This window comes from Dama dama, chromosome 23 (genome assembly GCF_033118175.1).
Source record: "Dama dama isolate Ldn47 chromosome 23, ASM3311817v1, whole genome shotgun sequence".
Lineage (NCBI taxonomy): Eukaryota > Metazoa > Chordata > Mammalia > Artiodactyla > Cervidae > Dama > Dama dama.
In genome coordinates, this window is record NC_083703.1 from 40,300,813 (window position 1) to 40,316,225 (window position 15,413).

The 15,413-nt window shown below is 51.0% G+C and overlaps 1 protein-coding gene across 4 annotated transcripts in view; it reads right to left on the bottom strand.

Annotated features, from left to right (window-relative positions):
- Window positions 1-4,431: 4,431 nt before the first annotated feature.
- Window positions 4,432-15,413, bottom strand: part of RALGAPA2 (Ral GTPase activating protein catalytic subunit alpha 2) — a 271,212-nt gene continuing 260,230 nt past the window's right edge. For all 4 annotated transcript variants that reach the window (XR_009690052.1, XM_061126464.1, XM_061126463.1 and 1 more), the window contains 2 exons: window positions 9,725-9,764; window positions 4,432-6,603 (listed from right to left, as the gene is read on the bottom strand). Coding sequence is in view for 3 of the 4 variants with exons in the window: in XM_061126464.1 (XP_060982447.1) it covers window positions 9,760-9,764 (5 nt within the window). In the remaining variant the exon portion in view is untranslated. The remainder of the gene's footprint in view (window positions 6,604-9,724; window positions 9,765-15,413) is intronic.

Below are 15,413 nucleotides of genomic sequence, written 5' to 3' on the forward strand. Positions count from 1 at the left end.
CCACAAAATGGGGAACATAGCCAATATTTTACAATAGCCACATGTGGAGTATAATCTTTAAAAACTGTGAATCACTATACTGTACACCTATAACTCATATAATGTTGCATAGCAGCCATGTGCCTTGCTTAGTTGCCCAGTCGTGTCTGACTCTTTGCAGCCCCATGGACTGTAGCCCACCAGGCTTCTCTGTTCATGGGGATTCTCCAGGCAAAAGTACTGGAGTGGGCATAGCAACTATACTTCAGTTAAAAAAAAAAGACAAAAAAAAACACCAAGGTTTCCTTTTCTTAAGTAGATGGGTAATATAGGAAGACATTGGTCTTTGTTTTGCTTTTTTTTATAGACCTCCAAAGTGGATATTATAGATTTCTAATAGTCTATTAGGGCTAAAATTACATCTACTTTCTTTAATTTTTGGCATACTTTACATTTTTAACTTGAAAAAATAGTGAACCTTAAGAGTTATGAAAAGGTGTGCTTCACTATAAACTTAATTACATAAAAATTGAGAAGAAAAATATGAAGATCATAACAGGTTAACAGAGGAGATAAGCACAAAATTCACAAATATAGATCTATAGTTAGTAAAGAAACATGAGAAAAGATTGAGCTCCACTGAAAATGAACAGGAAGCTAAAGATAAAAGACTTTTATAAAATTCACAAAGAAATTACATCTATACTCTGCATCAGTAATTTCACATTTGGGAATTTATCTTATAGAAATATAAGCAGAAGCTATATGTCAATGTGTAAGATGAGATGGTGTTGACCACTGGTGCATTTGTTATAACAAACATTGGAGACCGTCTGCATGTTCAGATGGTTGAATAAAGTGTGGCTACATGATGGAATAATACGTACCTATTAGAAGGATTAATTAAAGGAGGGGTGCCCATGACATGTTTCAAAACTTAGAGAGGAAGTTACTGAATGATGTGTGTTGTTGGATGCTATTTCTATAAAAAAGGAAAGCTCGTGTCTTTGTATGAGTTTGCATTAATCTGCAGAGAATCTGTTTATTGATCAGGGGTTTCACGTGGGGGGCAGATAATTAGTTTTAGAAGGGAAAAAGTACAGAACACACAGTGTAAAGTACAAATCTATACTTTGGCTATTTCATTAAAATCTCAGTGCTGATCAGTAATCAATCTTCCTTAAGAGAGGCCACTGTTTTTTTGGCCTTACCACTCAACATGTGGAATCTGAGTTCCCCGACCAGAGATCGAACTCATGCCCCCTGCAGTGGAAATGTGGGGTCTTAACCACTGAACCCCCAGGGAAGTCCTAAGAGGTCACAGTTTTGGCCTTTGCATTTTCTTCCTGGCACCTGCCGTCCCCTTCAAGTGGACAGGGCCAGGCCTTCCTTTTCCCCATACCGAAAATGAGGATGCCAAGATTTCCCTGCACGAAGGTGATGCTGGGAGCTGTTTCCAGTGTCCCATAATCAGCCATCAACATGGAGGACAAGACAAGGTGATGCTTTTTAAAGGGAGAGGGAGGCAATGCCAGTCACACGCCGTCCTCGCTGGTTCCAAGTATGGGGGGCGGGGTGGGGTGGGGAAGAGCTTTGTTGTGGGTGTGCTGTGCCCTCTTGGAGGGAGGGAGGCATCCAGCCCTTTGCCTGCACTTAGCCCGGCGGCCTTTTCTGAAGAATATTGATCAGAAGTGCTAACCTCTGCCATCGTAGCAGCAGAATGCAGTCCCCGAGTATTTACGGACAAAAGCTTTTCTTCGCCAGACTATTTTCTGAAGTCAGAAATGTCCTTTCAGAAGCTCTAATAGCAAGCCCCTGTCCACTTCACACCCGCCTGAGAGCCACACTCCAATTTTCAGGCCCCCAGGACCCCGTGTTGATCTAGAAGCTGGTGAGCATGACCTATTTATAGAAAAGATGCTCTGTCCAACCTGACACGCATCTTGCTGGAGGGTGAGGTGGGCTATGTAAGTGGAAGACGGAAATTATACCGAGACACACAGGGAACCGTATTCTTGTCCCTGACAGAATTTATTCATTTATTCTTCATTACCTAAGTTAGTGTTTTAGGCAGAATTTGGGAGACGTCCCTGGTGGTCCAGTGGTTAAGAGTCTGTGCTTCCACTGCAGGAGGTGCTTGTTTGATCCCTGGTCAAGTAACTAAGATCCTGCAGCCTCCATGGCACAGCCAAACATAAATAAAAATTAAAAAACATTTAAAGAGAATTTTGATCACATAATGTCATCTGATATCTGTGATAGCAATGTTTGTTTGAATGAATCTAGTCAGTATTTTTCATGTCTGACATGGTCCAGAAGGGAGGCTACTAAGAATTCCTTTTTTTTTTGGCCGTGCTGCATGGCTTGTGAGATCTTAGTTCCCCAACCAGGGATCAAATCCACACCCTTGGCAGTGAAAGTGAGGGGTCTTAACCACTGAGAATTCCTAATTTCTCCCTCGTTCTGTAAGGAGCAGAATTCTTGCGGGGGAGAAAACAGATGATGGGGTCCCACCACACCTACTGATAGGAATCTAGGTGGGTAGGACTCAGAATCTTACAAAGGCTCCCTAACAAATAAAATCACCCAGCTCCCTTTTATGAGGAACCAAGCACTAAAGGCAAAACATACCTCCAAAGTAAGCTCCTGCTAATAGTCAAAAGCTTAAAAAAAATTAAAAAGCCAAAAGGATGCAGGCTCTACTTGGTTCCCAGGACAGCAGCTGGATCCCCATTCCCCATGGAGGTCACTAAATGTCTTGTAAGCAACAGGTACTCGGCAAATATTTGCAGATGGACAAATGGATGCTTTCTGCAAAGCTTGATTGTCTAATGTTCTGGAAGTTCCCTGCTGTCCAGGATATGGAAGTAGCCCAGGATGCTGGTAGGGGCCACCTGGCCAGGTTGTCCGAATGTGATGGTTGATGGCTAGAGTCCTGAGGTGAGGCCACAAGTGGGCTTCAGCTGCACCAACAGGGGGTGTTATAACACCCTATCACTTCTTCACAAGACAAAGCCTCCAAACTGGCCCCTTGCTCATCAGAGTCAGGGGCTCCAGACCCCTGGAAGAGTGACTGGTACAGAGGGCTGCTCTGGGGAGACAGGGGGCCAAAGCCAGGGCTCACTGTGGGCCTTGATGCAGAAGAGAGGAGAAGATGCAGAAGCGGGGACATTGAGATATAGGAGAGCAATGACGCTGATCTTGGCTTCCAGGTTATGAACCAAGAGGTCGTTGTTTTACACAACACATCAGCAAACCTCCTTGTATCCATCCTGGCTACTATTCTGGATACTTATTAAGGCTTTGGTTAAAAAAAAAATGCTTTTGAACAACTTAATCTGATAAAAATGTAAACCATCTTCTGTTAGATGCCAGGATAAACTTTATTTTCCTTCCAACTATAATGATAACACGAGGGGCATATGGCACGTGAGTGCTGTGTTTCTACTTTATTGAGTCGTCACAGTAAATCAGAATTAAAGAGGGAGGACAAACTGGGGAGTCAGGTAGTGGCCACTGGTGAGCCGTGTGCTCCTTGGGGGCGAGGCCCCTTGCCGAGGGGCACCGTGCCTGCCAAGTGGCTTACAGGCACGGTCTACACCGACATAGGCACAAACCAGGTGTGGAGCGTCAGGAACATTAAATAACATGAGACAGCAAAAGAGAAATCAAATGACACCTTATAACTTAATTTACCATATTTATCAAATTCTATCATTTACATGGACTAAATATTGTAGACCTGGAAAACACAAGAAAACATTCACTTAACGTGTATGTCATACGTAGGTACTGAGTGCAATGAAGACATGGTTGTTTCCTGTGGAATTTCCCATTGGGTGTGGACATTCCCCTTCAGTTGCTATGAGGGTAACACAGTTACATCTAAGACGTCACAGTCATCGTGAAAGCACCCCTCCTGCCTGCAGATATGACAGTAGATGAAGTGTGGGTGATCACTCCCAAGGAAAGTCAGGAACATGTGACCTGCATTGTCTAAGGATCCAAAGGATCTCATGGTAAGGATGAGGGTCCCACCAGCCAGCCTCTCTCAGAGTCAAGGCTGAAGGCCCCCTCCTTCCCTGTGGTGGCTGGGAAGACACTTCCTTAACCACAGGAAGACTCCGTGACAGTCCCTTCTTCAAACTGCAAGTCCTTACTGCTGTCTAATCAAGGTTTTACTACTTAAAATGTCATCATTTTGTGGAATTACTATTTTTTTTTTTTAAGTATAAACACCTACTCAGTGAGACTAGAGATCACCATCTTTGCTTCAGATGGAAATCAACATGCAGAGAGGCGGGCAGAAGACCTGGCCGTGCCTGGAAGCCCGCGAGTCTTCTCCATTTGGGGCCAGCAAGGGCCACTTGTGTTTACGGATGACTGACCTACTAATGTTATGAGTCAGCACGGTGACTCAGGTGGGTGCCCACCGGATAAGTGACGCTTGGAAATTTTGCTGAAAGGCATTTATTACAGAAGCTCAATATTTGCTTTTCTAAGTGAAAAAAAAAAAAAAGAAAGAAAACTTGATCATTTCGATTTTCCACCCCAAATAACAAAAGTGATTCAAGTGCACATGATTGCAAGCAAAAAACCTGGTCACTAGAGTCCCTGTGTTTCTAAACCAAAGCTGTTACTGAGAAGAGCCGTCACACTGCTAGCTGTCCTTTGGGGTCATAGGGTGGTCAGAATCTTTTGGGATTATAGGAAAGTCTATGTATTTGCTACCTACAACCACCTTTCCCACTCCAGGTCAGGAGGACTGGAATCACGGGGCAGGAATCCGGGGGGGGGGGCTTCAATATGAGTCCTAAAACCAAGTTTAAGAATTCTGCTACAGGGGTTGTCCAGAGCCTGAAGGTGACATGTTCTCCCAGAAGCCAGAGCTTATGTAGGACTCAGGAACACACGATGCCCCTCCTGTAGGATCGAGGAACCACATGGAGCAGAACCTGAGTCTGGGGCCATGTGGGCCAGACCATGCTGAGCAGAAACCCGAAGTCACTCAAAGCTGGGGTTGGGGGGTGGGGGGCAGTGCCTGGGAGGACAAGAGTTGTGACATTTGCTGACACAACAGAGAAGGCGGTCACTTCTAGTCACCACTGACGTTGCCACCAAGCCCGCCATCAGTGGACGAACCGTTGACAGACCAGCCAGGAGAGCTGCTTCTGTTGGAACGAACCGGGTTCTCTCAGGTCTGAACAGTGCTTGAGCACCCCCTGCCCGTGGGCCTGGCCTCAAGCCCTACCTGCCATTCTCTGTAAAGCAGAGAAACAAGCTCCCTGGAGAATCAGAAGTCCCCCTCCTTCTAACAGGAAAGCCCTTCTGAATCCTGTCTCACCATCTCCAGGGTCTGCCCACTCCCCCTGCCACTGTCAGGAACCAGCCCACTGGGCGGTGGGGGGTCAGGGAAGGTGGCGGCTCTGCTGGGCAAGGGGGCTCAGAGGGCCCAGCTGGAAGGTGGGCAAGGGGTAGGCTGGGGGCACCCCTGGGTGGGTGCAGGAGTGGAGAGGCGACGGCAGGCCGGGCGGGAAGCCCCTGCACGGAGACCTTTCTGGGCCCTTAGCTGGCGGCTCCCCTGTTCTGGGCCCAGGGCTCACTCTGGAGATGGCCCGAGGGCCTCGGTGACTAGCAGAGGGCCAGCCGCCAACACCCCAACCCCAGCAAGGGCACCTGACAAGCATAAATGGAAAGTGGGGCTGTCCTTCCTCCCTTTCTGAAAAAAAAAAAAAAAAAAAACACACAGCCACAACAGGCTTCCCTTGGGCAGCCAAATAGGTACAAAGCAGGGATCACACCCTTTGCTCGAGTTCAGTCCCCCTAAAGCTTGGGTGTGTCGGGAAATGTGTGGGAGACCCCTCCCAACAAGGGGCAGGGGGGCCCTACCACAGGGTGAGGCTGGGAAAGGAGCTTTTGCAGGGACAGGACCCTGTGTTTCTAGAATCACCTGAGCGCCCAGAGACGGGCGCTTCACCATCACCACGTAGAGGGTCTCCAGCAGGGACACGGTCAGGGTCAGGGTCAGAGTCAGGAACGCTCTCCCTGGTTAGCGGACACTGGGGACCAGGTGGAAAATACATAGCAACGGAGGCAGAACTTCTCCTAGGCTCGAGACCCTGGGGAAAGCCAATTCCATGATGATGAAATTTTAGGCCAGCCGTGAATCCTAACAGAAGGAAAAGCAAAACCAATGCAGGAAGCCCTCCTCCAAGAGCGGGACAGTGAAACGTCGGACAGTTTACAAAGCAAAGGAGACTCCTGGGGGACAGAGCCAGCTGCCCCCCGCTCTCCCGGGGAGCCTGGAACCTCCTCTCGTTCCCTCTGCTGGGGCAGCCCCAACGGTGGGTGCGTCTCTGGTTGTTGGCGACTTCTCTTCTTTCACAGCCCAAGGTTCCTGAGATGCCACCGCCTAGTTTGAGAATCTGATCCGCAGCATTTCGGTGGGATTCCTCCTCAAGTTCAGAAGCCTGTACGTGGGGAGACTCACCGAGGACACTGGCAGAGCAGTGAGGTTCCCAGAGTCTGGGTTTGGGGGTTCAGATGGGGAAGTGGGGGAGTCTCCTCCAGCTCCTCCTCCCCGAGAGGCACCATAGAGGGGATCTCAGCCCGGCGGCCAGGGCCCTGGAAGGAAGCAGAGGGAGGCCCTCGTGAGCACAGGGTGGAGGGGAGGATGTGGCACGTCCCCAGGAAGAGGGCTGGACCCCCGCCTGGTGCCACACGTGTGCAGGGACGTTTGCTGGATGAACCCAGACTAGAAAGGTCTTTCCTCCCAGCCTTTGCTCTAGACCTTCCTGTAGTGCAAAAGGAGCTGTGAATCTTTTCGAAATTTATTGGGCCTTACATCTAATCCTCAAGTAAAGAAGGAAGAGAAGAGGCACCATTAACACTGTGGGTGTGGGGCAAGGGCGACAGAGCAAGGCTGTCCCAGAATCAGTGAAAGAACAAGAAAAAAAAGTCAGGGGCGGCTTGTGGCTCCGTCGTGTTATTATTTACATGGATTTACATGCTGATACTTTACACCAGGACTTACAGCTCGATTATTCCCCAAAGGGTCTGAGACAGGAGGTCAGGACTAATTGAACAAGTCCAGAAGTGCCTACAGCTGTTGGGTCCCAGAGAGAAAAAGGAACAAAGCTGAAGCCTGCGCAAGCCCCATCCCCAGGGCTGCTCCAGGAACCCAGGCGCCCGCTGCTGCAACACCCGGCCGTTGTTGCTGAGGTGGGTCCCCCGGGCCCTGCTTCGAGGGAGGACCGTTTCATCACCCTCCTAATAACCTATTTTTAAACCCTGCTGGGCTTCGCCCCAGCTTCCTCAAAAGCAGGCTCTCTAGCCTTCTCCCGACATGCTTCACTTTCAGGCTTTGGCCTGACATTTCTCTCATTATTGGCCTTTGAAATTAATTTACATAAGTGGCCTTATTCACAGACAGCATCTCCTTTCATTTTCGGACCTGACCTTCTCGTTTCTAGGGAGAGCCTCTGGAACCAATACCTGTGAACACGCTTGGACCCGAGGAGACTGCCTACCCCAGGTTTGTTCCCCAAATAGGCTCCTTAAGATGTCCCAAGCCTGGTCCCTACTGTCGCCTCCTTCCAGTCCCAGGAAGGTCGGGCAGAGAGAGGAGTTGTGAATCTCTCTTCTACTGTTTTTGTCTTTGAAAACAGGCTGATTTTTGGTAAAAGCAGCACAGCTATGCTGCCATCCAAGGTGGAGATGGCGCTGGTTACGGACATCACCCCAGGCCCCTTGAGGACGTCAGCGTGTGGGCAATCAGGGCGGGCAGCAGGGAGAACACCCCTGACTCAATCCCAGATACGATTCCAGCTTGAACACCTTCACTTCAAATTGTATACAATTTCACGTCATTAACTAGGAACTAGGGCTTCCCTTATAGCCCAGTCGGTAAAGAATCTGCCTGCAATGCAGGAAACCCAGGTTCGATCCCTGGGTTGGGAAGATCCCCCTGGGGAAGAAAATGGCAACCCATTCAGGTATTCTTGCCTGGAGAATCCCCATGGACAGAAACTCCACCCACTCTGAATTCAGATCCATTGGGAGAGGGAAGCAAGTGGGGGAGAAAAGCAAGTAAATGCTAGAGATAAAGTGATGTTCAAAGATGCGATATCAGGTGTGAGTATTGCTGGATCAGAAGGGAAATATTTACTCCCTCACCCCAGCCAGGAGGCCCATGGGGCCGGCCTTCGCAGTCCCGCACTGCAGAAGGGCAGGTGGGCAGGGCAATGCCAACTTGGACCAGCATGAAGCTCTCACTGCGAAGTGGCCTTTGGGCATCTCAGGGCAGTGACCCCCACCACCAGGGCTCCAGGAAGGTCATGCCAGAACAGGAGACCGCACCACATGTCCCCTGTATCCCTCCAGTCCCCACCTTTCCCCTGGCACATCCCTGGCCTGTGCTGGCTCCCACCATGCCCACTGCACCCCATGCCACGGGGAGGTGGCCGCCGCGGACGGAGCAGACTGGCCACAGAGAGGGTGATCCCTTTCCTGGCCGCTGACAGCCGCTGCCTCCGCCCGGCCTTTCCTCATGCTAGAAGCCAGTGTTCAAAGGACCCTGGAGCCCCACTTGGCCACCTTAGGAGATACGGGGTCCCAGCAAAAAAAAAAAAAAAAAGGCTTTTGCGTGAATCCCCATGACTAGGGAGGAATGTACACTGTTCTGCCTGGCCAACATGGGCTTTGTGGCTCGTGTCACCTTGGGGGCTGGCACCAGTGAGCCCAGGGTTGGAACAATTCCATGGCTGGGGGAGGGGCTAAGAAAAAGCAGCTGGGTTCGAGGGTCAACTCCCTGTGCAGTGGGCCTGCTAGGGGGAGGAGGTGGCGCTTGCAATAAACCCCAAAATCCAGACCTTCACCTCCCTGTTCATATCGACTCAGGAGGGAGGGTGTCTGTGCCCGGCTCCACTGGGCGATGTGGGTCATAAACGACAGTTCGCTCCCTGACCTGCCCATTCATATCCTCATCACCCTCTGGTTCCTGGTCACCCTCAGCATCCGGTCTCCCTTCCACCCGTGACTCCACGAGGAGGAACAGCCTGGGCCACCCCGAGAGGTTCTGCTGCGAGGTGCCTGCTGTCTGTCAGGCTGCTGGGCAGGGCCCGAACCCCAGACCCAGGCTGAAAGAGGAGGCCCACGGAGGTCACACCTGCCATGGCCAGCCTGCCCTCTGGGTCCTAAACCGCAGCGATGCTGGGGTTCCCTGCCCTCTGCACCCCACAGCTTTTGTCTGCTCTTCCTCTCCCAGCTGTTCCATTCAGCAGCCCCAGGACGACCTGCCCTCCGCAGCCCAGGCCCCCAAGGCCCCATTAAGGCCAGCGGTCAAAGGCCGGCCCGCACGTGCTGCATCTTATCGGCCCATCTCAAGACCCCCGCTCCTCCAGGCTCAGCAACAAAAAAAAAAGGGGGCGGCCCCGGGCCCACTGGCTCCCCGAGGCCCCCTGCACACAAAAGGGCAGGCGACAAAGACATTTTCTGGGATGGCAGGTGTTGGTGTCGGATTCCGCCCAGAGCACGGGGGGCCGGAGAAAGGCTGGGGTGGGTTTCGGGCAGGCGGGCAGCGCAGACACGCAGTACAGAGCCCCTCAGGGGTGAGGGGGAGGTGGCAGGAACCCCTGGCCCTGGAGGGAGGTGGGTCAGTGAGTGAACTCTCCCCCACTCCTCCAAGAGCAGGGCGCTGGGCAGCTCCACTGACGTGTCAGTTCAAACACTTGTTCTTTGAACTTACCTTGTTCAAACACTGCAGCGAGGCCTTCACGTATTTTAATCTGAAGGGAAAGAACATAAAATGGAGTGAATACACGCCCTGTACACGCACAGCCCAACTCGATAATGAACACAGTGCTAAAAATACATCTGCTCCTGGGTGGCCTGAGTGTTCCTGCAGCTTCCGAGATCATTACCAACTGAAAATTCACCTGAAATTCCACTTGGCAGGACAAAATTCTGGCTGCCGTCACCTGTACAGGTGTGAAACAAACGCGACATTAGCTTTCCCAGGACGTGTGATAGTTGCTGCGGAAGCCCTGCAGACTCTGGGGCGCTCTGACCCAGCACGTGCGGGATGGCCTCTGACCGCTGGCCTCAATGGGGCTTTGGAGGTCTCGGTGCCCCATTCCGGCTGCACGAGGGTTCCTAATGTTTTGTCTTAGGTATCATCAAAGCTAAGAGTTTTCAAGACAAGCATGTGGAATTCTCTGGAGGCCCTGAAAAAATAACTGATACCCACTAACTGTATAAGTTCACACATCTCTAAGTTTCATTTTACAGGTTTTTGAGGGGCACGCAGTGTGTTAATGCGGACCAGGCGTCACCTTCGATGTCACGTTCCCCAGGGAGGAAGAGTGAGGGGTACTTTGCACAGGGAAGCTTCAAAGGGGACCCTGCAGAGGCAAGACTGGACTCTCACTCACAGAGCAGCAGGACCCCAGCAGTCCTGTCAGACCCCAGAGAGGCTCTAAGCTCCCCCGAGCGGACGGTTTTTCTCAACCACTCACTCCCCCACAGCAGTCCTATTTCCCACATGGTTTGCCTTAGCAAATGCAATGACCTCTTTCTGAGTCAGGCGACAACTCCTCACCCTGACCCCCGCAACACTCCTAGTTCAGTGTCACTAGGCCACCATCACTTTGCCGACAAAGGTCTGTCTAGTCAGAGCTATGGTTTTTCCAGTAGTCATGTACAGATATGAGAGTTGGACCATAAAAAGGCCAAGTGCTGAAGAATTGATGCTTTCAAATTGTGTGTGGTGCTGGAGAAGACTCTTCAGAGTCCCTTGGACGGCAAGGAGATCAAACCAGTCAATCCTAAAGGAAATCAACCTTGAAGATTCACTGGAAGAACTGATGCTGAAGATGAAGCCACCTGATGCGAGGAGCCGACTCATTGGAAAAGATCCTGATGCTGGGAAAGATTGAGGGCAGGAGAAAAAGGGGGTGACAGAGGAAGAGATGGTTGGATGATATCACTGACTCAATGGACGTGAATTTGAGCAAACTCTGGGAGATGGTGAAGGACAAGAAACCTGGTGTGCTGCAGTCCATGGGGCTGCAAAGACTTGGACATGACTGAACAATTGAAAAATAACCAGCCCACCATCAAATCTGGACAAAGGACTTTCATATCAGTGACATGGACTGCTATCTGCCTGACCACTGTGGTGAACCTGGATAGCCTGCTGACCTCACCTGCAAGGCTGGCGCAGTGACCACAGCCAATTTCTAAGGTGGATGCTGTCGGAGGATAGATCAGTGACAGATCCTAGGTGGGGCTTTTTGGAAGGAATGTGCACTTCTCTGAAGCCATATTTTCCAATCTGTCAATGAAATTTCACTCCCCCATACCCCCTGAAGTCACACAGGGTTGGGAACTTCAGGATAGAGAACAATCGTGATGATGCACTAGACTTGTCTGTCTTCCTTGATTTCCAGACACTGTGAACGGCTGTCTTTACAAGGAAAGTGAGCTCTAGGGGCACAGGGGGTTCTCGGGCAGTGTTGACTCTTGGTGCTGGACTATTCTGCTTTCTGTGGGACCTCTAAACACTGCAACGACCTAGATTGCCCCTCTTCCCTGAAATGCACTGCGAGCTCCCAGAAGATAGCGGTTGTGGAACATCTCCATGTGAGTCTTCCTCCAGCCGACGGGCTCAGCTTCCATGCTGTCGATCCTCTCCACTGTGAGCAAAGGGTCTCCCCATGAAGGGGCTCCATGGCCCCCCTCCCCTGCAGCCCCTAGGCGCTGGCAATGCTGGGCGTACAGGCACCCGATTGGTGGGACTGGGCAAACAGATGGCACGGCTGACAATGGAGGGCTTGTTTGTAATTGCTGATGAGGACGGGCGGCCCTTCTCCCGGTGCGTCCCCACATGCAGCCGGGTGTGCTGTGCTGGACTGGTCAGAAAGTCTCAGGGACTGCCAATCCACCGGCGAGTTAAGGAGATGCAGAGACGGCGGCAGTTGGGGGCTGCTGTAATTATTCCATGGGGCTCAAATGTCACTCGCCCTGACACACAGACAGTGCTCCTGGAGGGCGGGGACCCCCTGCGTGGAGCAGAGCAGCAGGCTGTCAGCTTCCTGACGCCTCCCCAGGGGGGTTCAGCATGAGATACCGACTAACCTGGGCAGTGTTGGAAGCACCAGAAGAGACCACGGTGCTCGAAGCTGTGTGATGCCCAGGGACACGGGAGACACGAAGTCTAACCATGTCATTCTCTCATCGGCTGGGGACCTGGTGTGTGCCAGGACCTGTTCTAGGCTCCGGGTGACAGATGAAACCCTTTCTTTCAGAGGCTTTTGGCAGAGGAGTTAATGGCGTACTGTTGGGGGGCAAAGATGTCTTATTCTCTATTTGTACAAAGCCCAGATGTCAGCATGGACAATATACAGGTAGACCATTTATATGTGGTGTTTTGGGGGAGAGGACAAATTAGAAAATAAAAACGTGGGGCAAGAAGGATAAAAGATTGAGAAGCACTGATTGTACGGTTAATATGCATCTTAAGTCTGGAGTTTCCTTACAGGTGAATGGTGTTGGCAGTGGTGAGTTGGCCCCACTAACGTCTGAGAGCAGCTGAGCGAGACACCCCTGGGGAGAACTAGAGGGTATGGCGTGGCCCGAGGGGGCACGGGGGTAACTCGGGACACCAATGGGCCACATGCAACCACTCAGTGGCTCAGACACCCCTGAGGCGGCTTTTACAGAAGGACATCCTACTTTTCAGGTCTCGTATGACTCCTCTGATACCTGGATGATATCCACCAGGACTCCCAGGGACGAGGAGATCACCATCTTGGTTGGTGCTTCGTGGAGGCTTTTTAAGAGCCAGAGGGCCTTTCTGTGGCTTGTTTTCTCTGGCTGTGCTCACTGGCAGAGCAGAAGAGCAAAGATTTGCACCGAGTGTCTTATCTCCGAGGCAAGGCTGCTGTCCAGGACTGCCCCCTGGGACACACGCTGGGCAGGGTCGGACAAGAAAAGTGGCTGCTCTCCCTGGGTCCTAGTTACTGAGCAGTCAGCGTGGGAGACGATTAGCTGGTTCAGGATAATTAGGGAAGGGAATGGTTCTGAGAGCTGGCATGCTGAGGGACAGAAAGCAGTGGGCTGGCATTCTGGCGTCGGGTGAGAGCTAAATATCCTTGAGGCAAGAAGGCGGGCTGAACAGGAGATCGGAGGGCTGTCTGGGCTATTCAGACCCCTTGGAATAGCTCTGTGGATGCGAACAGGTGCAGCAGTGGATGCGCTGAGCCTATGCTCTCAACACTGGCAACCCCAGACCAGTGGGCACTAGCCAGCCTAATTACCATCTCCAAATGGCCCGAGGAAGGCATCCAGAATTTCCCATCCGGCCACAGGGGCTGGGTCCTGGCCCCGGCCCTGGCTCTGGCTCTGGGCTCGGCTTCCTCTTTTCGGTCATTGGTCTTGCCCATCAGCTTCGGTTCCGAAGCATAAAACTAGGACAGCTGGACCAAAAGACAGGCGGGCAGAGAGAGGGCATGCCCGGCGCGCCCGTCCACCTGTGCGGGGACTCGGCCAGCAGGTAGAACGTTCTCAAAAACACTTGTCCGGCATTTTTCTCTTCCCCTTGCATGACTATAATGTATTCTTACGGATCTATGACTGAATTTAGCTAAATTGAGCATTGAACATTAACGTCTTGTTAGGCCGTGATGGAGAAAGATGCTTCCAGACCCACTTGCTGTCTCATAGGACATGAACACGGCGATCTCAGTCGCCTCCCAGCCGTGGAGACTGTTCATTTTACCAGTCTGAATGATTTACGTCTCCGAATAGAAAATCAGTACAGAAATGTTTATAGCAGTCATATTCATAATAGCCGGAAGACGGAACCAGTCCCAGATGTCCACCACCTGATGAGTGGAAACAAAGCATGGTCTGCCCTTACAATGGAAAGTTATTTGGCGATAAAAACAAGCGAAATACGGATACAGGTCACAACACAGACGACCCTTGAGGAGGTGCGGAGTGCAAGAAGCCAGTCAGCAAAGATCACGTATCATCTGATTCCATTTCTACAAAACGTTCAGAACAGGCAGGTCCAGAGAGACAGGAAGAGACTGGTGGTTGCTTAGGGCTGGGAGGTAGGATGAGGATGGACTGCTAGTGGAATTTAGGTTTTTATTTTTCAGGAGGGATTTTTTTTAAGAGTCTCTACAATTAGATTGTGGTGATAGTTGCACAGCTTTGCAAATACAGGAAATGGCAATCTACTCTAGTATTCTTGCCTGGAAAATTCCATGGACAGAGGAGCCTGGTAGGCTACAGTCCATAGGGATGCAAAGAGTTGGGCACCATTGAGTGGCTGAGCTTTTTAGAAGTTTATTTCCTGGTTATCATTCATATATTCTTCTGGAAAAGGAGAGTATAAAATATTCTTTCTTTTCCCCATCCGCAGACTTCAGTGCTACTGAGAGGTCCCATTTGGCCTCTGCTTTGGTTGCTGCTTAACAGAAATTCAGGCAAAGCCATCAAGGCTTCCAGGAGCCTACCCTGACAGCTGAAACTATCCGTGTTCCACCTTCTAGAACCTTCTGGATGTGAGGGCTCCAGTCACGGCTCACAAGGCATGTGAACCCGAAGTGTCAGGAGCTCTGGATTCTCCCGAAACAACTTCCCAAGGTTATTTCAAATAAGCTTCAAGAGTCACTTTCAAAAACTGTCTGGGAGAAAAATTCTTGGTATTTTCAGGCCATCTCTTGGCAACTGCTGTGTGTCCCTGGGGCTGTAATTAACACCCAGGGAGACAGGGGCAGGATGCCATTCACACTTAAAACCCTGTAGAGTCGACTGAGAACCCAGGGCAAACCTAAGGCAGCATTTCACAGAAAAAGCAGCAGCTTTGAGTTCTTCCAAAGGAACCGATTAAACATCATGTCGATACTTTGAACAGTCTCAGGACCTGTCTTTTCTGAGGAACGTGGGACCAGCCTCCACAGCTGCCCGGGGCAGGAAGGTCCCCACGCTGGTGGCTCTGAGGTGTCGGGTCTTCCTCTCTGCATCTCATTCTCTCATCCACGCCTCTGAGAGTTCCCATCTCAGCCAGCTTGGGAGAGTTATAGACTGATGGGCAGGACACTTAGTGTGACAGCTAACACACATCAGGCCAAGTTTCCGTCCTTTCCTGGCTCACGAAGCAAACGGTATGGCCTGGCTCAAGGAAATCACAACCCAACTGACCCAAACCACTGGCCAAATGTCTTTTTTGCCCCTTGATAAATCTTTTTTTCATAGGTAGTTGTGGTTTGGAGCTGACTAATCTAATTTATGAAAAATAAGCCAATGTTGGTGATTCCCGAGTATCTGCTCCCCGAGGAGACATGAAGCTCTGAGAGGGAAGAGGAGAGACAGAACGCAAGGTGTCGGAGCCCCCTGTCCTCCCCTGAAACGCCCAGTACACCCTG